The following is a 25,673-nucleotide window of genomic DNA, read 5'->3' as shown; positions in this document are numbered from 1 at the left end:
TAAAATCAGCAACCACAGAAACGTACATTTAAATTAACAATTTTATTGTTTTCATCCCATAAAGCATTTTCCATATTTGAAATAGCAGTAATGTGACAGACAGCAATGGAACAATTTACAATAAACAAAATACATTCCCACTTTAATTCAGTCAAAAGAAAATGTTAAAAAAGTTCCAATAACTCCACTCAATGTGTATTTCTTTGAAGTCGTTAGTTTAATAATTATTTTGCTTATTGGTTTCAGATGAAGACAGTCAGAATGCTAGTAGGGAAACAGAGAGATGGAAAGAAAAGAGACCTCTTCTCTCAGCATCTCTCCCTCATCCCTTTCTTTTGTAAAGCCACCCTGTCAGACTGCCCCTCTTCTCCTCCCTAATCCCCCTTTTCCACTCCTCTCATTCTTACACCTATTAATGATTTTAATAATAACTCCCCCCCCCCCACCCTTTACTACATTCAGAAAATAAAATAGCACAGTAGGGGTAATACAGATTCCACAGCGACAATTAATCCGAATTACCGTAGTACTTATATCAAATCATAACTAAAAACAATGTTGCAAGTCTTGGGGGTGGGGGGTGGGGGGGGGAGTAAGCAAATTTGGTGTGTAGTAAATAAAATACAAAAGTTTTCCCAGCCCTAACAAACCCACTACTATAGGGGAAGTGGTATTGGTGTCCACATAAGCAGACGACACATCTTTGTACCTTTAGTTCATGGTGCGATGTCACAGTGGCTGTTAAGACCATCAACACACAGGGTCAACTAGTAGAATGGTAGAGTAGCCTAGCTAAAATATGATGCAATTTCTCAGCCTGAAAACAATGTCAGAGATGTTGGAGCCTTCCGGAGAGGCAAGTCGACTACTTCTAGGCCTACGTGAGGATTGTGACATAACTTTAAGGACGCAGTTCCAAGCTGAAATCGTGTGGAGGACATCAGAACGAATCTGGTCACGTAAAAAGTTGCCAAGCCTGCACCTAAAGCCCATTACTACCCAACCTGGACAGTTCTAGTATAGATCAACAGTCAGCCTGTTTGAGGAGGATGTGTTTGAGCAAGGCACAGCACAGAATCGCTAATCTTGATCACATAATGAGTAGTTATTTAGAATGCAAGGTGATTTGGAGATCAGTGATTCTGAGCAGTCCATCTGCAATGTACCAGTAGTCAATCTCAAACATGCATGATGATAAAGAAGGTTGGCTACTCTTTATGGCATCATACCCTTTGTCTCCTTATCAGAACCATACATGGCAGCAACATCCATTCTGTAGCAAAGAAGTTGGGCATAGAAAAATCTGACAGAAATCAAAAAAAGAAAACACAATTCAGTGTCGTTAATAAATATGAATAGTGCAGTGAAAACGAACGAAAAATCTTTTACTTTTCAAAATTCAACTTTGCCAGCCCATAACCCTAGGAAATACACATTAAATAAGTAACTCTGCTGTCCTCTTCTCTAGACACTGTTTGATGACATCTAAATTAAATCAAATGTTAATTGATTATTGATTGTATTTCTGAAGCTGGCTGGAATGTCAGTGTGTGGCCAGTCTGACTGATGCTGGAAGATTCTTCAGCTCTCCCTTTCTCGCTTTTCGTCCAGTCATCCCTCCATTCCCTAGACTGGACTGAAGAAGCTTCTCTCTCCCTCGCTTTCTCTCTACCTTCCCACCTGTCACCTTACAGGTAGAGAAACTGGAATGAAATTAATAAGTACTATCTCATGTTAGAAATCATCTATGGACAGGAATTTACCTTTCAAAATTGAATAAATATGCAGGAGAGAGTTCAAGACACAAGCAAAAGCCATATTCAATCAAATAAGCTTTCTGGGGAGAAGTTAAATTGGAAAAAAATAAACACTCACTCTGAGCAGCCAGAAAGATTGTTTGAATCAACTACAAAATTGCGTTTCTTCTCTGGTTTGTCCCACATTGTAAAAATGATGTTGTCAAGGAGCTACGTGAACCCAAACGTGTGTTCTTTCTGCACAAGAGGAGTGATATTCTCAAGACCTATTCCGGTAACTCGTTAAACCAGGCTTGATTAAATAGGACCTTGAGTTTTGTAAAATCCCTCACAATCAGGGCCGTATTAAAAAAGTCAGCGTGCTGAGCTAGGATATATCAGCTCCCTCCTCTTCACTTCCTGTGTATCCCTCTTTCTCTCACCATCTCAGATTGTTCACCTTTCATCCCTCCATCCCTGGCTTTATCCCTCCAAAAATGTGTTTTTTTATTTTTCTTTCCCTGCACTCCATCTTCACCTCAACTTGCTCCCCTATTTATTTTATAGTTCCTTCCCTTTCATTCATTCACCAAACCCCTCCCACCCCCTCTTCTCCCCGTCACTCATAGAACATGTTAGTAATATCAGAGTCTAGGCTGTAAATCCAGACCAATAGAGGGAACGACATTAAAACGAACGACCAGGACACGCCCTTGAACGCCCTGCTTACGGAGGCGGTCATGCCCCCTGGCCCTTGACCCCTCCGCCGGCGCTCCCGCTCCTCCTCCTGGCGCTCCACGTCGGTACCCGGCTCAATCCAGTTCCGGGCCAGGAACTTAAGGGCCTCGTCCATGAAGATGACGGGCAGGGACATCTTGAGGACTACAACCCACTGTGGCCACGACAGTGGGCGGATCTGGAACACCACCTAGATGGGAGAGAAGGGAAGGGAGAGAGAAGGCAAGTGGTGGTTAGACAATGAGATATCGGAGAGCACAATGTAACACACACACACTTCACTGTTCAGCAGAGGTAATTTTGGCACTTTTTTTTATTCAAAGTCTTAGTCCCATTTTTGTCATTTGAATAATGATTTAGTCTAGTCTGTCAAAATAATGAAAACAATGGGCCATTTTGGTCAAGTAAAATGTCCTTTCATTTTAGCCACATCACATTTGTATTGCCTCATTAACCTATAGTAAATATAAACATACATAACCTTGTCCTACCAAGATATTTTTCTGCATGAGATCATATTCTTCCACAAAGCATAAATAAGAATACTATTATATAAACTCAGCAAAAAAAGAAAACATCCTCACTGTCAACTGCGTTTGTTTTCAGCAAACTTAACATGTGTAAATATTTGTATGAACATAAGATTCAACAACTGAGACATAAACTGAACAAGTTCCACAGACATGTGACTAACAGATATTGAACAAATTGGGTGTGGGGGGGGGGGTCAAAATCAAAAGTAACAGTCAGTAATCTGGTGTGGCCACCAGCTGCATTAAGTACTGCAGTGCATCTCCTCCTCATGGACTGCACCAGATTTGCCAGTTCTTGCTGAGAGATTTTACCCCACTCTTCCACCAAGGCACCTGCAAGTTCCCGGACATTTCTGGGGGGGGGGGGGGGAATGGCCCTAGCCCTCACCCGCCGATCCAACAGGTCCCAGACGTGCTCAATGGGATTGAGATCCGGCCTCTTCGCTGGCCATGGCAGAACACTGACATTCCTTTCTTGCAGGAAATCACACACAGAACGAGCCGTATGGCTGGTGGCATTGTCATGCTGGAGGGTCATGTCAAGATGAGCCTGCAGGAAGGGTACCACATGAGGGAGGATGTCTTTCCTGTAACGCACGGCGTTGAGATTGCCTGCAATGACAACAACCCCAGTCCGATGATGCTGTGACATACCGCCCCAGACCATGACGGACCCTCCACCTCCAAATCGATCCCGCTCCAAAATACAGGCCTCTGTGCAACGCTCATTCCGTCGACGATAAATGCAAATCCAACCATCACCCCTGGTGAGACAAAACCGCGACTCGTCAGTGAAGAGCACGTTTTGCCAGTCCTGTCTGGTCCAGCAACGGTGGGTTTGTGCCCATGTCTGGTGAGGACTTGCCTTACAACAGGCCTACAAGCCCTCAGTCCAGCCTTTCTCAGCCTATTGCGGACATTCTGAGCACTGATGGAGGGATTGTGCGTTCCTGGTGTAACTCGGGCAGTTGTTGTAGCATCCTGTACCTGTCCCACAGGTGTGATGTTCGGATGTACCGATCCTGTGTAGGTGTTGTTACACGTGGTCTGCCACTGCGAGGATGTTCAGCTGTCCATCCTGTCTCCCAGTAGCGCTGTCTTAGGAGTCTCACAGTACGGACATTGCAATTTATTGCCCTGGCCACATCTGCAGTCCTCATGCCTCCTTGCAGCATGCCTAAGGCACGTTCACGCAGATGAGCAGGGACCCTGGGCATCTTTCTTTTGGTGTTTTTCAGAGTCAGTAGAAAGGCCTCTTTAGTGTCCTAAGTTTTCATAACTGTGACCTTAATTGCCTACCGTCTGTAAGCTGTTAGTGTCTTAACGACCGTTCCACAGATGCATGTTAATTAATTGTTTATGGTTCATTGAACAAGCATGGGGAAACAGTGTTTAAACCCTTTACAATGAAGATCTGAGGTAATTTGGATTTTTACGAATTATCTATGAAAAGACAGGGTCCTGAAAGAAAAGTTTATAAGAATTATCTGGCCATGTAAATTCCTAATTAAGCCTACATAGATATTACACACTAAACAAACAGACAAACGCAGAGAGCAAGAGACAGAAGGAATGAGAGAAGCACCATCGCCAGATGATGCCGCAAAGTAGTATGGTTGTACCTCCATCACGCGGTTGCATCATTGCCATTGATAACAAGGTTCCAGACGCCCCAGCCACATTGATGTTCAGAAGTAGAATGGGAGCTAATGACTGTTTCGCCAAGTGATGTGGTAGAGTCACTAAACTTCGAGTCCGAATCAATTCCCAAGTCCCCTGTGCTCAAGTCCGAGTGGCTGAAGTCAGAGTCCGTGTTACCCAGTCAGATATAGCGTAGTGGGATGCGGAATTTAGTCAACTAGTTTTAGAACGGCCCACAATATGCTTTATGAATGTGACATGCGGCCTGCCAATGCACGACAGAAAGAAGAAAAAAATGTAGTGGCGGAATTATGGGTCATGTCTTTTGAACGGATAATCAAGTCATTCTGACGAAAAGAGGGAGGCTTGGCTACGTTGGTTACAGAACCTGTATATGAAATTTAGTGGGAAAAGAGGGAGGCTTGGCTACGTTGGTTACAGAACCTGTATATGAAATTTAGTGGGAAAAGAGGGAAGCTTGGCTACGTTGGTTACAGAACCTGTATATGAAATTTAGTGGGAAAAGAGGGAAGCTTGGCTACGTTGGTTACAGAACCTGTATATGAAATTTAGTGGGAAAAGAGGGAAGCTTGGCTACGTTGGTTACAGAACCTGTATATGAAATTTAGTGGGAAAAGAGGGAAGCTTGGCTACGTTGGTTACAGAACCTGTATATGAAATTTAGTGGGAAAAGAGGGAAGCTTGGCTACGTTGGTTACAGAACCTGTATATGAAATTTAGTGGGAAAAGAGGGAAGCTTGGCTACGTTGGTTACAGAACCTGTATATGAAATTTAGTGGGAAAAGAGGGAAGCTTGGCTACGTTGGTTACAGAACCTGTATATGAAATTTAGTGGGAAAAGAGGGAGGGTTGAGCAAGACATTTTTTTTTCAAAAAGTGTCTTCTTTTCTACAGCCTACTCAAGGGAGAAAAGCATAGCCCGGTTGTTGTTTTACTATTAAAGTTGCTTTTAATTTTATAAAGCAGCTTGTGTTTCTTAACTTTTTAGTGACAGGGGGCAGTATTCGGAAATTAAACTGCCTACTAGTCGGGCTCAGAATGTAGGATATGCATATTATTAGTAGATTTGGATAGAAAACACTGACGTTTCTAAAACTGTTTGAATGATGTCTGTGAGTATAACAGAACTCATATGGCAGGCAAAAACCTGAGAAAAGAATCCAACCAGGAAGTGGTTTGTAGTTTTTCAAGACTGGGCCTATTCAGTACACAGTGACTTAGGAAGTGCAAATGAACCCTAAGGCTTCCACTAGATGTCAACAGTCTTTAGAACGTTGTTTCAGGCTTTTGCAGTGAACAGAGAGCGAACAAGACCTCCTGGAGTGTGATGACCGAGAGAATGACATGGCCTCAGTTGCGCACGTTCACGTGAGAGGTAGCTGTGTTCCATTACATTTTTGAAGACATTTGAATCGTCCGGTTGGAATATTATTGAACTTTGATGTTAAAAAGGCCCTAAAGATTGATGCTATACATCATTTGACATGTTTCTACGAACGTAAATATAACTTTTTTTTTTACTTTTCGTCATGAAATTTTGTCCGCGCTTCCTACATTTGGAGTAGCTTACTGAACGCACTAACAAAAAGGACATAAATGATGGACTTTATCGAACAAAACAACATTTATTGTGGACCTGGGATTCCTAGGAGTGCATTCTGATGAAGATCAAAGCTAAGTGAATATTTATAATTTTAGATGACTCCAAAATGGCGGGTATCTGTATTGCTTGATGTCTTTTTCTGAGCGCAGTACTCAGATTATTGCAAAGTGTGCTTTCCCCGTGAAGCTTTTTTGAAAATCTGTCACAGCAGTTGCATTAAGGAGATGTTTATCTATAATTCTTTGAATAACAGTTTAATATTTTATCAACGTTTATGATGAGTATTTCTATAAATTGATGTACTCATTCACCGGAAGTTTTCGGAGGAAAACCATTTCTGAACATTACGGGCCAATGTAAAATGGGGTTTTTGGATATAAATATTAACTTTATCGAGCAAAACATACATGTATTGTGTAACATGAAGTCCTATGAGTGCCATCTGATGAAGATCACCAAAGGTTAGTGCTTAATTTTAGCTGTATTTCTGTTTTTGTGACGCCTGTCCTTGCTTGGAAAATGGCTGTGTGGCTTTTATTTTTTAGGCACTGTCCTAACAATCTAATGTTTTGCTTTCGCCGTAAAGCCTTTTTGAAATCAGACAACATGGTTGGATTAAGAAGAAGTGTATTTTTAAAATGGTGTAAAATAGTTGTATGTTTGAGAAATTTGAATGAGATTGCTGTTTTGAATTTGCCGCCCTGCTATTTCACTGGCTGTGTCCCGCAGGTGGGATGCTAGCGTCCCACATAGCCCATACTAGTTAACCAGGCAAAGGGTAATTAACTAGAAGGCTGGTGGTGACTGGTTAGCTACGGGGAAGCAAGAGTCGCCACCACAACGTGTATAATCGGAGGGGGAGCCAGAGCGGAGCCCCTCTCTGCTCACACTCAACGCTAACTCCCCTGCAGCTCACCAGCGGATGTAGGCTGTGTGTACTGTGCCGGGTCTGGGGCATCCTTCCCTGCGCATCTGTGCTGCTAATATTAATTGTGCACGTCGCTGAAAAGCTCTCCCACATTTATTTTCCAGTCCATTTAGTAGTCAGAGATTTCATCTGGTCTCGTTTTAGTCAACTGAAATGAAAACTTATTTTCATTTAGTTTATTTTTTTTGAGTCTATTTAGTCAGTTATAGTCACGACAATTGCCACTGAAAAATAGGTGTTTGACTAATATGTTATTGTTGTTGACAAAATTATGCCAGATGAACAAACACACACACAGACTTACAGGCAGGGGGTCAACGTAGAGGATGAGGAAGTGGAGCGCCATGGAGAGACAGATAGCTCCCACCAGCCAGGGGTTGGACCAAGGAGGCATTTTCAGCAAGGACTGGTTTTCCGACAGACTGAGGACACACACAGCAGCGCTCAGAGATGGACCAGTACAAACGCAAAAGATGCCAATAAAATATTGATACTAACAACAGAACTCTGGATATCAGTACAAAGTCAGATGTCAGTAAAATATCCACACTTATACTAAATAATCTGATATAAATCTGTACTCAATTGAATAATCACGCATATCATGATCATTTTTTTTGTTTAATTTGACTTAAACATTTATGTCTGATTGAAAAGAGCAAAAGGTGGACAACAAATGCAACAGAACTGAATGAACTTTATAGTTGCTATTCATACATGTAGAATGTACTGTGACTAATAAATAGAAATGTTATCGTACGAGAACTAAACCTGTTCTGTGTCGCGTCATAAATAATGATCTCTATGACCGATGCTAAGTGCCGCAAGGAATCGTTGGGAGTTGCAGTTTTAGTAGCGTACCTGTTGAGGGCGTTACACATCTCTATGGTAACGAGCACAGACAGGGCCATGGTCATGGGGTAGGGAGACTCGAACACCGAGCACTGCACCCCGGCAAACTCCCCGTGGCCTTCACTGCACTGGAGATAGTGGGACTGAGAGGAGAGAGAGAGAGAGCAACAACAACAAAAGAGCGAGATGGGGAGGGAGTGAGAGGTCGGAGGTTAGAGACGGTAAAGTAAGAGAAGTGAGAGAAGAGAGGGACGTGTTCTTACCAGTTGGTAGAAGGAGAGTTTGGGTCCGTCGTGTGCTGCCATGAACCACCAGGCTGCCGCTCCTACTGTGGCTGCTCCCACATAGCCTGAGAGAGAGGTCAAAGGTTAGATGTGTATATTCTAGAATCCCAGCTGATATTGTGACGTAAAATCAATCAATCGTCCAAATGTTAGTGGTTTACAAATACATCTGTCACAAAGTGCTCACGAGGCTACCTCTGCAAAGTATACAAGTTCAAAATACAAAAACCCTGTCTGTTCATAATCTATAACCTCACAATGCGGTATCTGCCATAGATATAGATCGAGATATACTAGATTTACTCACATCCGACAATGAGGTATCTGCAGAAGAGCCATCCGGAGATGAGTGGCTCCTTGGGGGAGCGTGGGGGGCGGGACATGATGTCCAGGTCAGGGGGGTTGAAGCCCAGGGCAGTGGCCGGGAAGCCGTCTGTCACCAGGTTGACCCACAGCAACTGGACTGGGATCAGGGCCTCGGGCATGCCCAGAGCAGCGGTCATGAAAATACTGGAGGGAAGAGGGTGAGAGAGGGATACAACATAATAATTCAGAAATCCTCTCTCACTGTCCCAGACCACTATTTTCCCTCAAGTTAAACCCTTCAACCATCTCTCCTTTTTAAATTTTCCTTCTCCCTATTGTCACCTGACCTAAAAACTAATCCTCTCCTAAATGTGCACCACTGTTCTGTTATCCTTCCCCTTTATTTATAACCATAAGCCCACCACCCTCTCTCCCTCCCCCGTTTCCATCCCCCTCTCCACACCATACAACCTCTAAGTATAAACTGTTCCGTTTTGTTATAGATGGCTTTCCCTTCCTCTCCTCTAACCCATCCCTCTCATCCCCCTATCCTCACCAGACAACCTCTCCTATGTTGGAAGAGATGAGGTATCGTATGAACTGTTTCATGTTGTTGTAGATGGCTCTGCCCTCTTCTACAGCCGCTACGATGGTAGAGAAGTTATCATCAGCTAAGATCATCTCGGAGGCGGACTTGGCCACAGCCGTGCCTGAACCCATGGCGATCCCGATCTCGGCCTTCTTCAGGGCTGGCGCGTCATTTACTCCATCACCAGTCTGGGGGAGAGTGGGATGGGAGGGGGCAAGAACAGGCGGTGAGTCAAAACAGGGAGGAAACGCATTGAAAGGCCCCACACAATGCAAACATGCCTTTTTGAGTGTCACAAAGTAGAGACCTAGACAGGGACGCTGCTGCCAAACGAGAGACACGTTCACCAACCCCCTAAACACAGCCCTCTCACCATGGCTGTGATGTCATCGAGGCTCTGTAGGTACTCCACGATGCGGCTCTTGTGCGTGGGTTCCACACGGGCAAAGCAGCGCCCGGTACGACAGGCCTGCCTCTGGAGGTGGGGGGGCAGCTCGTCAAACTCCCTCCCCGTCAGGCCCCCTGAGAACGGGTCGTCCCTGCCCGCCTCCTCCTCCTCCTCCGTGATGATGCCCACGCGACGACAGATGGACATGGCCGTGCCCTTGTTGTCACCTGGGGGGGTGAGTTTAGAGGTAAGACGTTAGATGGAGAGATGACACCCAGCAGGTAAAACGGTTTGAAACCGCGTTATAAGGGCGGGGCCGATACCAGTAACGTGATACTCGATAGTGTCGTGCCAAGTAAACAAAACGGATTTAACTTAGAGGAAAAAAGCCCTAATGTCACATTTATTTCATTTTCCAAGCTAAAGCATACAATATTTGACATACAGCAGCTTTTTAAAGGACAAAAAAAAAAGTTGTCTGCATCGTGTATTCCTTTTTGCCATTGAAAAACATATTCCAATGCTGGTATCGTCCCGGCCTTTCACGTTACAATATCATTTTAAGGTAGGTGAGTGTGAGGCTAGAAATTCTGTTCAGTTGACTTCATTGAATCCCCTTGGATTATGCGTCTTCCCATCCAACAAACATGTATCACAACACAACAAACAGAGGGAGTGGGTGCGAGGCGTGTCATACCTGTGATCATGATGACCCGGATGCCAGCCTGTCGACACATGCGGACCGCACCAAGTACTTCCTTCCTGGGGGGGTCCAGCATCCCCACGCAGCCCACGAAGGTCAGGTCCGACTGGGGGGAGGGGGGGGGGGGGGGGCATTGTTGTTTATTTAACGCTAATCAAATAAAACTGTATTTGAAGTGCCTTTAAAAAATCCACAACACACTTTATAGTCAAAAAGCAATAAAAGAGATGAATAAAAAGTGCATAATAACACAAAGGATGAAATGATCCTAAAAAAATCACTCACCTCGTAGTCGGCGAAGGTAGCCGAGTTCTCCAGGTTGAGGGAGCGTATCTCAGGGGGCGAGTCCCGGGTCGCCATGGCGAGGCATCGGAGGGTGTCCCGCCCCGTGGCCCACTCCCTGACGGTCCCCTGGAGCTGCTCCCGCCCGGCTGGTGTCATGGGCACCCGCGCGCCCCCGTTCACCCGGATCCAACGGCAGCGCTCCAGCACGCTCTCCGGAGCTCCCTGGGAGAGAGGCGACAAGTTGATACAAAGTGAGGAGAGAGTGTTAGAGAAAGAGCTCAGATGAAAGAAACGCGTAAGGAACAGAAATGACAAGAAAGAACGGAGAGAGAGAGAGCGAGAGAGAGAGCTGACCTTGACAAACATCTTGGCCCCAGTGGCAGAGCGGCTGAGCTTGTTGGGAGAACAGAACACTGACATGGACTTCCTGTCACGAGAGAACTCCAACGTCAACTCCTTCCTCATCAACTGTTTAATCACCTGATGGAGAGGATAGAGGGAGGGAGATAGAGGACATAAATCATTCAATCATCCTGCCAGGAGGTAAATTAGGTCAGCACATCTCAAATGGTACACAGAGATTTTTTCAAAAACACAGACAGATTTTTTATATTACAGACACACACACACACCGAGCAGCAGGCAGTAGCTCTCTCGACAGCGGACAGTCCTCGGAGGTCTGTGTCGAACACGTTCATCTTCTCCACCAGACAGCACAGGGCCGTCTCTGTGGCTTCGCCTACCTTCTCATACACACCCTTAGACTGGGACACACAACCACAGGTTAAGGGTCAACAAGGATATTATTTGAATGTATTATTCCAAACAGATGCTACTGGACTGGAACAAAAAAAGTAGCTCTCCAGGACTAGAACTAAGAAGTGTCTGTCCATGGACATTTGTGTGTATCATGGTGTGCAGTGCAGTGGTTACGGTGTGCAGTGTAGTGCGCAAAGTAGGCTGGCGCTGTTCTCACCTCGTTGTAGTCTAGAGAGGAGTCGTTACACAGAGCACAGATGGAGGCCATCTCCACCAGGCCCTCATATTGACTACACTTCACTACCGTCTCATCCTTATACCTGGGGGAGAGAGAGAGAAGGACAAGGAGAAGAGAGTTAAGGGTGGATATGGAAGATGACATGGAGAGAGATAAGAGGGAGAGAGTGTAAGAGAGAAAGGGGAAAGATGGAGTGAGAAGTAAGGGATTGTGAAAAGCCAGAAGAGGGGGAGAAGGACACCAGAGAAAGAAAGTAGTAGAGGGGAACCAAATATTAGAAAGATAACATTTCTCAGCATCTTAAATTTCCACACTGAGGTTGGAATAAAATGGAAATTGTGAAAAATTATCATGTCCATTTGACAAGACTGCCTGAAATTTCAGCCTATTTTGGTGGGATGGAGTTTTGGCCTGCCTGGTGACATCACCAGGCGGTAAAAATTAGTTAATACACCAATAAGAAAGAGTTCCAAACCCCTCTGCCAATAACAGCTAGTTTTCAGTTTCCCCCCCCCCCCGCTCAGACAGTCCTAGTAAAATTGGGGATGAGTGATTTGTCATGACATCTAGCGCTTTCAAGATAACTGGGAACAAAGAAACGAGGTCAGATCATGATGTCCCTAATCTTCAGGTCAGAATTTCGGAGCTCTAGAGAGATGCCAGAGTTTCTGACATGGAATTTCATGTTGGATGACCATTCAAAGCGATTTTTCCCAGTCTGGGCTCGTTTTGTTCATGAGTTCCCAGTTACCTTGAACGTGGCAATCATCAGTTAAGGGTTAAAAGGTTAAAGGCACTCACACTTCCCCTTCCGGGGCGTAAGTCGATCCAGTCACCGAAAACTCACTCAGGGCGCATTGCTCCCCTGACACACTGTCCACAACAAATATCTACACACACATGCAGATACAGACAGACCGGGTTAGAAAATACACACTCATTGTCACAATCAGTAAGGTTAGGTCAGCATCAGGCTGAGTGTCTGTCAATCAACATGCCAAACCATTCCAATTTCAGGTCAGCTCCAGGGAACCCAAGTGGTTACTCTTCTCCCATCTACATTTTTCCCCTCCCTCCCTCCCCCTCTCACCCGGTGGACAGACATCTGGTTGGTGGTGAGGGTACCAGTCTTGTCGGAGCAGATGACCGAGGTGCAGCCCAAGGTCTCCACAGAGGGCAGACTGCGGACGATGGCGTTCTTCCGGGCCATGCGTCTGGTCCCCAGAGCCAGGCAGGTGGTGATCACAGCGGGTAGGCCTGCAGCGGGGGGGGGGGGGGGGGGGCAAGATTGAATAGGGTGAAGGGACGGTTAGCAGGGTTAAATATATGGTTCCATAATGGTTCCTCCGAGTCATGTAACTAAAGTACACTGATCAATCTATTTATCGAGTTAGAGTCTACATGGACACAGAGAGGAGCGGTCTTGAGAGAATTCATTTTGGTTTAAATTGCTCAGAATAGAATGGAATTGACTCATGCTCTACTTTGTGTGTGTCACACAGAGGCAGAGAAGGAGATAAGAAAAGAGAGAGAGGAGAGAGAGGAAAGAGAGAGGAGAGAAGAGAGAGAGGTGGTTGGTCCCATCACGTACCCTCAGGGATGGCAGCTACAGCCAGTGCCACAGCGATCTTGAAGTAGTAGACAGCCCCTCTGAGCCAGCTGCCACCGTGGACCGGGTCATTGAAATGGCCAACGTTGATACCCCAAACTGCCACACAGATCACTGTGATCACCTAGAGGGAGGGAGAGAGAGAGCCTGTAATCACAGCACTGCCACTCACAATTTAAAAAAATATATTTTTTGTTATTTAACTAGGCAAGTCAGTTAAGAACAATACAGCTGACAGATCAAAAATAAAAGGAATGAGGGAAAGAAAGAGGGAAGAGAAGGAAAGTCCTTGTACCTTGGACAGCTGTTCTCCAAACTGGTCCAGTTTCTGCTGCAGCGGTGTTCTCTCTGGGTCTGTAGCAGCCATCTCGTCACGAATCTTCCCGATCTCAGTCTGCACCCCTGTAGCTACCACCACACCTATAGCCCTGCCCGCCGCAATGTTGGTGCCCTGGAACAACAATGATACAAAGCAATGTGTTGGTACACTAACTACTACATGAGTTTGATCTGTAAAGCAGCATACTTTTCCAGATCAAATAGAAAAACGAGTCAGAGAAAATGTATGGATTACACAGTCAACACAAGAGCAGAAAGACGTCTTTTCAACCAGAAATAGATACTGTATTTTCAACATTTTGTCAAAGACATTTAAACCACAAAGTGTTTCCAACGTCTTGTGCTCATAGGGTAGATGTATTATAAATCACTAATTGTGTTTTGACTATATAGGTGGCGTGGGGATCAACGACATGCATCTCGCACATTCGGTATCGCTTAGTGATATACAGAACAGAATCAGTACGTGGGTGTAGGTCTAGTACCAACACAGCCCTCGATGGTCCAGTTCGATTGCTCCACTATCAGTACATTAACCTGGAAGACTGAGTGGTCTTGAAGCTCGTTCACCTGCCTCTTCAGAAGTGTATTAGGAGCGCTTTAGTAGATTACATCACGCAGTATATTGTGTTTTTGTATGTGTCCTGTGCAAACAATGCGAGTGATGTTTTATTCAACAAATGGTTGAGTCAGACCTTCAACACTCGCATCAAAGCATCCCAGTGCACGCACACACGGTCCTGAGTTCTGGTTCCTCTCTCACGCCATATCTCCCATTAGATCAATAAAACGCACACTCGCTCTTCTACACTTACACAAACAAATGTGCACCTTTTGGCTTGAGGCCTTACTCCAGCATGCTGGGCTGGTCTATTCCTAATCAGATAATGAACTAAACCCCCCCACACACACACACACTCCCTCTCCCACTTACAGAGAACAGCATGTTTTTCTTGTCCTGGTTGACGGCTCGCGGGTCAGGCACTGGGTCTGTGTGTTTGATCACCGACACAGACTCCCCCGTCAGGATGGACTGGTCCACTCGCAGTGTGGTGGAGCGGATGGAGGTCAGCCGGATGTCTGCTGGGACTTTATCACCCACTGGGGGAAAAAGGGGCAGAATGGGGGAGGTGATGGTTCAAGTCTTACATTGCAGAAATATGTGGACACCCCTTCAAATTAGTGGATTTGGCTAGATCAGCCACACCCATTGCTGACAGGAGTTTAAAAATGGAGCACACAGCAATGCAATCTCCATAGACAAACATTGACAGTTGAATGGCCCATACGGAAGAGCTCAGTGACTTTCAACGTGGCACCGTCATAGGATGCCACCTTTCCAACAAGTCAGTCTGTCAAATTTCTGCTCTGCTAGAGCTGCCCCGGTCAACTGTAAGCAAACAGACGCCTCACAAGTCCTCAACTGGCACCTTCATTAAATAGTACCCGCAAAACACCAGTCTCAACGTCAACAGTGAAGAGGCAACTCCGGGACGCTGGCCTTCCAGGCAGTTGCAAAGAAAAATCCATATCTCAGACTGGCCAATAAAAATAAAAGATTAAGATGGGCAAAAGAACACAGACCATGGACAAAGGAACCTAGAAGGCCAGCATCCCGGAGTCACATCTTCACTGTTGAGGTTGAGACTGGTGTTTTGCGGGTACTATTTAATGAAGCTGCCAGTTGAGGATTTGTGAGGAGTCTGTTTCTCAAACTAGACACTCTAATGTACTTGTCCTCTTGCTTAGTTGTGCACCGGGGCCTCCCACTCCTCTTTCTATTCTGGTTAGAGCCAGTTTGCGCTGTTCTGTGAAGGGAGTAGTACCCAGCGTTGTAGGGGATCTTCAGTTTCTTGGCAATTTCTCACATGGAATAGCCTTCATTTCTCAGAACAAGAATAGTCTGACGAGTTTCAGAAGAAAGGTCTTTGTGTCTAGGCCATTTTGAGCATGTAATTGAACCCACAAATGCTGATGCTCCAGATACTCAACTAATCAAAAGAAGGCCAGTTGTATTGCTTCTTTAATCAGGACAAGAGTTGTCAGCTGTGCTAAAATAAAAAGGGTTTTCTAATGATCAATTAGCCTTTTAAAATGATAAACTTGGATTAACACAACGTGCCATTGGAACACAGGAGTGATGGTTGCTGATAATGGGCCTCTGTACGCCTATGTAGATATTCCATAAAATAATCTGCCGTTTCCAGCTGCAATAGTTATTTACAACATTAACAATGTCTACACTGTATTGCTGATCAATTTGATGTTATTTTAAAATGGACAAAAAAATTTTTTTAAGTGCTCTTCTTTCAAAAACAAGGACATTTCTAAGTGACCCCAAACTTTTGAACGGTATTGTATATAAAACATATTTGGTAGCAGTTTAAAAAAGGTGAGCGGACATTCTCCCTTTATAGTGGACCTTTGTCCAGCTACTGTATTTAAAACAAGTTGTTTCAACTTGTGTATATTTCCACATTGAAGCCATGCAATTTCTTAGAACAAAGTGGAATGTAAACAGGGTCAAGTTGACATACTGAATTTAGCAAAGATGGGATAGGTCTACATTTTGTTATTAAGTTTCTGTAAGCTGTTGAACAAACTATAAACAGACTAACATTGGAATTGGAGTTGATTCCAAGGCAATACATAAAAGACCGTAAATACACAACTTAAAGCAACCACATATTTCGCCATGGAGCACGTTTCTGATTGGCCAGTGAAGGGCCAAGCCTCGACACACCCTAAACTTGTTAATTCATTAAAACCCAGCCCTTTACCGCCCATGCCAGCAACAGCGTTGATAATTATGGTTGTGAAAATAGCAAAAATAAGTTTAGTAAACTAAAGCCCATAGACTATTATCCTCTTATTTCCACATAACTGCTGTTTTATTTATTTATGACCTGTCAATCAACCAAATTAATTGGTAAACATCTCAAACCCAGCAAGATCATTGGCTCAGAGGGACAGACAGGCAGCGATGTGATGATTGATGAGATAAACAGTGCGTTACGTTTTTTTAACAATCCTCCATGGATGATTCCCAAATGGCACTCTATTCCTTAGCTCTGGTCAAAAATAGCGCACTATAAAAGGGAATAGGGTGCCATTTGGGACGCATCCCCCAGTGTTCCGCTTGGTAAACTGTGATTGGTGTCACAAAGTTCCCATGCTCTTTAAGCCAAACATCGCCACTGTGAATCTCTCTGAGTCACACACAAATAAAAAACACACTCAACCCCCATTTCCTCTGTTACTTCTTTGAAGCTCTAAGAATAGAAACGGAGCGCCTTGAGGATTCGACAATTGGGGCGGTCTTAACCCTTCGAACTGTGTTGTCGCTAAAAGTCACACAGAAATGTGAAACTGACCCCCAAACTGCATTTTCAATCAGATATCTGTAAAAAGTTTGAGGAAATATTTGGAAAAGAAAGGTTAGCGTCGCTGAACTCGTCTGGCCTCATTCCCAGAGCTTATCAAGATGCAGGGATATTGGGTATTGTAGTCCTCTTCGAATATCACATCAACTGACAGCACCTTGATTAAATGATTAACCTGTTAGGGCTAGGGGGCAGTATTGACACGGCTGGATAAAAAAAACATACCCGATTTAATCTGGTTACCACTCCTACCCAGTAACTAGAATATGCATATACTTATTACATATGGATAGAAAACACCCTAAATTTTCTAAAACTGTTTGAATGGTGTCTGTGAGTATAACAGAACTCATTTGGCAGGCAAAACCCTGAGACATTTTCTGACAGGAAGTGGATACCTGATGTGTTGTATTACCTTTAAACCTATCCCATTGAAAAACACAGGGGCTGAGGAATATTTTGGCACTTCCTATTGCATCCACTAGATGTCACCAGCCTTTACAAAGTGTTTTGAGTCTTCTGGAGGGAGATCTGACCGAACAAGAGCCATGGAACGATGATGGCCCATCAGACACCTGGCGCGCGAGTTCATGTTGGGTACCCTCGTTCCAATACGTTATAAAAGAGTATGCATTCGTCCACCTTGAATATTATTCATGTTCTGGTTAAAAAAGGCCCTAATGATTTATGCTATAACAACGTTTGACATGTTTGAACGAACGTAAATATATTTTTTCCCCTCGTTCATGACGAGAAGTCCGGCTGGCTTAGATCATGTGCTAACAAGACGGAGATTTTTGGACATAAATGATGAGCTTTTTTGAACAAAACTACATTCGTTATGGACCTGTGATACCTGGAAGTGACATCTGATGAAGAGAATCAAAGGTAATGGATTATTTACATAGTATTTTCGATTTTAGATCTCCCCAACATGACGTCTAGTCTGTATCGCAACGCGTATTTTTCTGGGCGCAGTGCTCAGATTATTGCAAAGTGTGATTTCCCAGTAAGGTTATTTTTAAATCTGGCAAGTTGATTGCGTTCAAGAGATGTAAATCTATAATTCTTTAAATGACAATATAATATTTTACCAATGTTTTCTAATTTTAATTATTTAATTTGTGACGCTGACTTGACTGCCGGTTATTGGAGGAAAACGATTTCCTCAACATCAATGCCATAGTAAAACGCTGTTTTTGGATATAAATATGAACTTGATAGAACTAAAAATGCATGCATTGTCTAACATAATGTCCTAGGAGTGTCATCTGATGGAGATTGTAAAAGGTTAGTGCATCATTTTAGCTGGTTTTATGGTTTTGGTGACCCTGTCTTTGAATTGACAAAACATTACACACAACTCTTGTAAATGTACTGTCCTAACATACTCTAAATGTATGCTTTCGCCGTAAAACCTTTTTGAAATCGTAAAACGTGGTTAGATTAAGGAGATGTTTATCTTTCAAAGGGTGTAAAATAGTTGTATGTTTGAAAAATTTGAATTTTGACATTTATTTGGATTCAAATTTGCCGCTCTTGAAATGCACCTGCTGTTGATGGAGTGCACCACGGGTGGGACGCTTGCGTCCCACCTAGCCCATAGAGGTTAATTTCCCATAAAACATTTCTTCTTTGATTTCCATGATGATGCAAGAGGGCTAAGATCCAACCCATACAGATAAAAAAATGTCAAGGGTAACTAAACATTTTTTTTTTTTACGTTTAAACAACTCGGTCAATAATAGAACACTTTGGGTATGGGATTTACTAAATGGTTATGGGATTTGTAGTTTTTGTTTCCCCCTACACACTTGCCACCTTCGCTGTATCTCTACTCCCCAGGCATGATATATAGAACACTAGGGACCTTTCAGGAGTTACAGAACTTGTAGTCTTTTCTCCTACCTGCTATAGTACCTCAATATCATAGGTGTGTTTTTTTGGAGTTGCTGTTCTTCTAAAATACACTTGGGCCCCATGACTAGAGGATGGTGGGATTTTTCTGCCTACCTGCTATAGTACCGCAACAATGTTATCAGTTATAGTGTAGAACACTGTGGTCCCTAGAGGACTCTGGGATTTGTAGTTCTGCCTACCTGCCACCTCCACTATGTCCCCAGGTACGAGGTCCTTAGCCCGGACCCTCTGGACACTCTTCCTGTCCTGTCGGTACACCTTCCCCATCTCAGGCTCATACTCCTTCAGCGCCTCGATCGCGTTCTCAGCATTTCGCTCCTGGAATCACACACACGCGAATGAACACACATCATCTCGGACATGAATAAACTTGTTTATGCATGAACACACACACACTTAGGAAGGAACACGCACTGTTGCAACATGTCAAAACACTGACTTTACCTGCCACACCCCGACGATAGCGTTGGCGATGAGGATGAGGAGGATGACGAAGGGTTCCACGAAGGCTGTGATGGTCCCCTCTCCTTCCTCGAACCAGGCAAGAGTCTGTCAGAAAAGAGAGAGAGAAGAGAGAGGTTAAAGAGGAATGTGTTTTCAAGAACCAAGAGAGTATGTGACATGGATGGTAATACTGTGAGGATATAAAGAGTGAATAGTAATTCTCAGAACAACATATTGAAATAGCTATAAACATATGTCTGACTGGCTTTGGGTAGGCTGTAACTTAGCCATTTACTGTAAAGTTACAGTATTTACAATAGTGTTTGTTCTGGTTGTCTTTGTGTGTGTGTCCTTACGAAGGAGATGCAGGCAGCCAGCAGAAGAATACGAACTAACAGATCCTCAAACTGTTCCAGGACCAGCTCCCATAGTGACTTCCCTGGAAACACAGAGATGGAAAGAATGTAAATGCAGGGGACAGAGAGAGAGAGCAAACAGAGAGAGATAATAAACATCTTACCTTCTTCTGCCGGTAACTCTGCATCATGGAGTTCAGAAATCAAGAGAGAAAGAGATTGTTATAAACATAGTAATAACATTGCTATTATCAGCCATCATCAATATCATCATCACATTACTAAACATAGGCCTAACTTGGGTGTCATTACTTTATAATAATCATTGAAACAATTGAATACTGGTGAGAGTAAAAGTCTGGCGTTTATTTAATTTAAGGGTGAAATAGGGGTCAAGGGTTAAGGATTAGGAGTGAAGGGTTAGGGCAGTGTCCCAAATGGCACCTATTTCCTACATTGGTCAAAAATAGTGAACTGAGTCCTATAGGCGCTGGTCAAAAGCAGCGCATTACATAGGTAATAGTGTCATTTAGGTCACAAACTAGGACATACCGTTTGGGCCCCATCTCTCCTTGCTCTTCCTCAGCTGTTCACAGCTCAGGCCTGTCGACTCATTCACACAGAAATACCCCAACACCTCCTCGACCGTCTTAGTATGGGCATTGTCCATCCCTGAAGGAGAGCGGGATGGAGAGAAGGGGGGTGGAGACGGACGGAGAGGATGGAGGGAGAAAGAGAGAGTGTGAAGGGGGATGCACAACACATCAGTAGGCCTACATAACATTAAATCTTAACTAGTGGTAATAAAATGGAGGGGGGGGGGGGGGGGGGAGAATTGTGTACTCTCCATTTCATTCTATTCATGATCTCACTGCACTGAATGAAACATTACCACAATATGGGGACCGACTTGATATTATAAATACCGACAATGTTGAGACCGAAATAACCGCCTAGGGACATTACAAAACGAGCCTAGATAGTGTATCAGGTGAGCAGTTGCACCTGTTGCATGTAAATTAGGTTGATTTACAGCACCTTTTCCGGTTCAGTAGGGGATTCAACACGATACAGTAAACTTAGCAACATCGTAATATACTAGAACCGTGAATTGTGCTACATTGTGCTAAATTGCATCTATCGATGGTTCGAAGAAGATACAATGTCACAATCTCAGAATGTTACTGAAAGAATCATCTTCGCAGCATCCAACGCAGAGCTCAAGTGAGCACGCAGACACAGGTCAACTGTTTGTCAACCATTCTCACCTTATTTTACAAATAAAATAAAAGTAATGTCGTCTATTTGTTGATATACAACGATACAGTCTTGTTGACGAGCTTTTAAATATCTGCATTGAAGGTAAATGTCCTGCTTCCAGGCCGATCCGCTGCGACGCCTTCAATATGCTAACATTTGCTAACTGGCGTTCTCAGAATCGGTAACTAGCGAATAATCCTGTTTGCACGGGACGTTTACGCTCAAATAATTTAGGGAGACTTACCAGTGCAATACGTATCCCGGTATTGCGTTGACTAACAACTAATTCCGAAACGTTGAGTAAATAACACAATATCAAAACAAATAGGATTAGAAAACCACAAAAAGAAAACGTTAATACCCACGACGAATTGAGAAATCGATCTAACGTTACATTAACTGCCTGGCTATCTCTCCCACTGAATCGCTAGCTAACGTTACGTCCTGGAAAATTATTAGGAAGGCATTTTCAGAGAATAACAGTCATTTTCTTCCGGTACAACTAAGGTTTGTTGGAGGCGTATTCCCCTACTTTTATATAAGATTACAACACCGATGTCGTGCGCTTTAATCCACCCGCTATGTCATAGCTATCTAAATAGCCGTCGCTTTACTTAATGCTAGGCCACATAATTACACAGTTGTGCTTCAGTGGCAGAAATCGTAGGAGCAGAAGTTAGGCCAATTAGAGACCTGGGATTTAGACTGAAATGGCTGTACAGCGAATCACATTGCAGCAACTTCCATAAACACGCCTACCGGTGATTTGCTGCAGGAGGGTGGAACCCCAACCTTGCCCTTGGCTCAGTGCTTGACCAATGAACGTGCTGTGCGACAGTCGTTTTTCAGATGATTGACTTTTGTACAACCCAATGGGTTCGTCAAGGACACTCGCTTCGCGTTACCCCTGACCAATAGTAAAGTTTGTCAAGTAAAATAGGCGGGACGTAGATTAAAAGGTAAAGCTGAGAGCTCCCTCCCCCAACGCCCATCTGTCACCAGAATGCGTCTTACGGCTAATGAGTGACGCGCAATATCGGACTCTTTCTAGAGCTCCGACCTGAAGAACACCGATATCATGATTTCATCTCGTATTTTTCCGAGTTCCCAGTTGTTTTGAACGCGGCATATCTGGTCGCATATGTACGTAAAGTCATATGTGGTCAGAAATTATGTGCCCCCAGCCCCATCTCTCTCTCTCTCACACACACCCACAAACACACCTATCTGCTCTGTAAGACGTCACGTTAAAAGCAGTAGGCTATTGCTAGTCTGACGCAACACATTAGCCTACATCACGTATTCTGGGCTATTACACAAATCAAATCACATTTTATTTGTCACATGCTTCGTAAACAACAGATATAGACTAACACTCACGGGCCCTTCCCAAAAATGCTGAGAAAAAATTGAAATACTCGAAAAATAATAAAACAAGGAATAAATACACAATGAGTGATGAAAACTTGTCTGTATAGCTACATATACACTGAGTATACAAAACATTAAGATCGCTTGCGCTTTCCATGGACAACTGACTAGGTGAATCCAGCTGAAAGCTATGATCCCTTATTGATGTCACTTGTTAAAGCCACTTCAATCAGTGTAGATGATGGGGAAGAGACAAGTTAAAGAAGGATTTTTAAGCCTGGAGACAATTGAGACATGGATTGTGTATGTGTGCCATCCCGTGTGTATCAAGAATGGTCCACCACCCAAAGGACATCCAGCCAACTGTGGGAAGCATTGGAGTCAACATGGGCCAGCATCCCTGTGGAACACTTTCGACACCTTGCAGAGTCCATGCCCCAATGTATTGAGGCTGTTCTGAGGGTAAAGGTGTTCCTAATGTTTGGTATACTCAATGTGTATTACTGTGTAATAGAATGTGTCACTATCTACACAACATTAGCAGGTAATAGCAACATCTGACTGTCCCTCGCGCTCTCTTCCTCACTCTGGTACATATACAATTGAAATACTTTATTTTGAAATAGGTTACCTATAAAAATATTTATGGAAATGTCTCAAAAGTGTACCAAATGTGTGACGTAGGCAGTGGTGTGTGTGTGTTTGTGTGACAGACCTAACAAAAACAGATATTTGGGTAGAAAAGGGTATTTTAATCAAAAATGTGTAGTGTGATGGTTAGCAGTCAAACCTGAACTGAACAAAAGCAAAAGCACATGAACTTTGGACATTTCACTTTTATCTTCTCTGTCGCTCCACTTTTTATTTCTCACAATGGATAGTCACTCCACAGGCTGAAAGACAAAACAGTACAAACACAATATTTTATGACAATTGTATAATTTCTCATTACTGTTATGCACAACGTTACTTATGATACTGTATGGCTGGAATACATTTGTAATGGTCCAGAATCAAGTGTGTGTGTTTTTGAGAGTTTTTTGTGTATTTTTGACTGTGTGTGTGGTGTGTGTACACTCTTAGAAAAAAGGTGCTATCTAGAACCTAAAAGGGTTCTTCGGCTGTCCCCATAGGAGAACCCTTTGAATAACCCTTTTTTGTTCCATGTAGAACCATTTCCACAGAGGGTTCTACATGGAACCCAAAATACTTCTACCTAGAACCCAAAAGGATTCTCCTATGGGGACAGCCGAACAACCCTTTTTTTCTAAGAATGTACATGCATTTGTGTATGTGTGTGTGTGCATCTGCTTGTTCGTTGTGTGTGTACTATTCTGATCGTAGTACCAGTGTGTGTAGTCCGGGTCTGTGTCTGCGCTAAGCAGCATATCTCTGATCTCCTGAGGGGGGTTTAACCCATGCTGTGCAGCTCTCTCCCACCGCTGCAAGCGACTGATACCTGATAGAGAGAGAGAGAGTGTGAGTACAGTGGGAGTAGGAATGCTACTGTAGATCATATAACACTATGAGATACAGGAAGGAAAACAATTGGATTGGTTTAAAACAATTCACAAAGCAATATGTCACAGGAGAGGAAACGCTAAAACATCACACTATAAAGGAACAGTGCAAAGATGAAACACTGGCTCTCCGCTGTGCTGCATATTGTTATTATGAACAACGGTATTAAAAATGTGTTGTCAGATAGTTAACACCGTTTACTGAATTTTACCTGTGCAGGGTCCATACCGCCAGTCCTGGTCAAACTGCCTCAGCTCCTGCAGCTCTATCTCTCTGGCCGTGAGGGGGCGCGGCTCAGTGTCTGATTGGACGAGAGACAGGAAGCGAGGTTAGACTGACACCACCATGACCAATCACATACAGCTGGGCAATAGTGCTCTATTGACAAGCTGAGTTGCATCACTAATTTCCTCTCCGGAGAGCGATAAAACTATTCTAGCACGCTATTTCATTTTATTCATTGTGTCAATACAATTATTTGCGTGTCATTTGAAAACAGTTGTTCAATTTCATACTCTACTATGTTCCATTTGTCTTGTATGACTGCTGTGTGGTTTGCTGGACACACATACACACACACACACACACACACAAGTCTAACCCTTCTGGGGAGGCGATGGGGTCCTCTTCTCTCTCTTCTCCTCTCTCCTGGATCTCTTTACCACCTTGTAGGAATCGGTGATCAGAGCTGCACGTTTGGCCGTCATGGCTGACAGACAGGCAGACAGACAGGGTGTGTTTTCTACTGACATTGATGAGTAGGCAGTGTTTCTATTTCAATAGTAGAATTCAGAATCTGGGTTCTTGTTTCGTTTAAACCAAGTCTGCAGTATAGTTTGCGGGTTGACGTTACACACAGGGCATAACTACATTTTGACACAGCGACTGAACGTCCCACACTCAACCTCAGTTCCTTTACAAATGGATTGAGGTCTGTCATGCAAACATTAGCTGCATAACTTGCAATTTCGACGATATTTCGCCACCAATGCAAAGTATTGTGAACATTTTGTATGCATTACTACCATATGACCTATTCTGCGCGTTTTCATTGGTTTCTTGCACTTGCGCAATTCTTTGCGTGCAAAAACGTTTTTTATCAAGCCCTTGATATTGTTTTATAACATACCAGATCGCAATTCTGTTCGATGTCTTTCCACTTCGTTTTTTGCCTGACGATCAATTTGTATGTTCTCATGAACAAAACAATCGAAACGCAAGAAACCCGGACCAAGAGAAGAAAAAAACGTCAAACGTAACACATAACAGCCTTGGCTACGTCACTTTCGACGTACACGACGTAAAGACTTGACGTTCTCCCCACGCACAACATTACAAGTTGACAGCTACAACAAAACGGTTAGTAATGTAAACAAGACGTTATTCCACATATCAACTATAATCGGTAGACAATAACATAGTAATGGCACCATTATAGCAAGCTGTACTATATTGCATAATAGTTTTTACATGTCATAATGGTTATTTACATGTCTCAGTCCCAATTTGCTTGACAGCTGACAGCAACACATAACAAGCAAGCTTGGTCGGGTTGTTATAATCATCACTGCAAGGCCTACTATGCTAAATTGTTGGGGCATGCAGTTCATACAGGCTTCCATATAAATCGTTTAGATGTATTTCATTCAAGATTTAGTCCACTTCCTGCACATAAAATGTAAATCATTGAAACAATATATATTTCTTACAAATGTGGAGTTAGACAGTGATATCTCTATGAGTTTGTAGTTAGTTTATACTATAGACAGTACAGTACAGTAGATACGGTGATAATATTATAATAATTATATATTCCATTTAGCAGAGACTTTTATTCAAAGCGAATTACAGTTGCGTGCATACACT

The 25,673-nt window shown here is 43.5% G+C and overlaps 2 protein-coding genes across 4 annotated transcripts; both read right to left on the bottom strand.

Moving 5' to 3' along the window:
• Positions 1 to 27: 27 nt before the first annotated feature.
• LOC106609905 (sarcoplasmic/endoplasmic reticulum calcium ATPase 2) lies at positions 28 to 21,573 on the bottom strand. 2 transcript variants are annotated; one of them, XM_082978331.1, is made up of 23 exons: positions 21,160 to 21,573; positions 20,208 to 20,327; positions 19,820 to 19,837; positions 19,656 to 19,738; positions 19,300 to 19,404; positions 19,035 to 19,173; positions 14,487 to 14,653; positions 13,509 to 13,664; positions 13,196 to 13,337; positions 12,695 to 12,861; positions 12,406 to 12,494; positions 11,584 to 11,686; positions 11,240 to 11,371; positions 10,962 to 11,087; positions 10,608 to 10,829; positions 10,317 to 10,428; positions 9,605 to 9,846; positions 9,199 to 9,419; positions 8,644 to 8,846; positions 8,316 to 8,401; positions 8,062 to 8,195; positions 7,505 to 7,622; positions 28 to 2,664 (listed from the first exon to the last, which is right to left on the bottom strand). In XM_082978331.1, exons 2-23 carry the CDS (start codon positions 20,323 to 20,325, stop codon positions 2,356 to 2,358), a joined length of 3,192 nt encoding a protein of 1,063 aa, XP_082834457.1. In that variant the 5' UTR covers positions 20,326 to 20,327; positions 21,160 to 21,573; the 3' UTR covers positions 28 to 2,355. The 2 variants fall into 2 exon arrangements, with proteins under 2 accessions (XP_082834457.1, XP_082834456.1); XM_082978330.1 differs by having other exon boundaries at positions 19,656 to 19,837.
• Positions 21,574 to 23,017: 1,444 nt separating this feature from the next.
• pold4 (DNA polymerase delta 4, accessory subunit) lies at positions 23,018 to 25,117 on the bottom strand. 2 transcript variants are annotated; one of them, XM_014208887.3, is made up of 5 exons: positions 24,937 to 25,117; positions 24,409 to 24,516; positions 24,019 to 24,108; positions 23,634 to 23,745; positions 23,018 to 23,179 (listed from the first exon to the last, which is right to left on the bottom strand). In XM_014208887.3, exons 2-5 carry the CDS (start codon positions 24,512 to 24,514, stop codon positions 23,155 to 23,157), a joined length of 333 nt encoding a protein of 110 aa, XP_014064362.1. In that variant the 5' UTR covers positions 24,515 to 24,516; positions 24,937 to 25,117; the 3' UTR covers positions 23,018 to 23,154.
• Positions 25,118 to 25,673: the final 556 nt, after the last annotated feature.

This window comes from Salmo salar, chromosome 08 (genome assembly GCF_965601325.2).
Source record: "Salmo salar chromosome 08, fSalSal1, whole genome shotgun sequence".
Classification (NCBI taxonomy): domain Eukaryota; kingdom Metazoa; phylum Chordata; class Actinopteri; order Salmoniformes; family Salmonidae; genus Salmo; species Salmo salar.
Note: the sequence above shows the minus strand (reverse complement) of the source record. Positions and strands in the feature narration are given on the sequence as shown.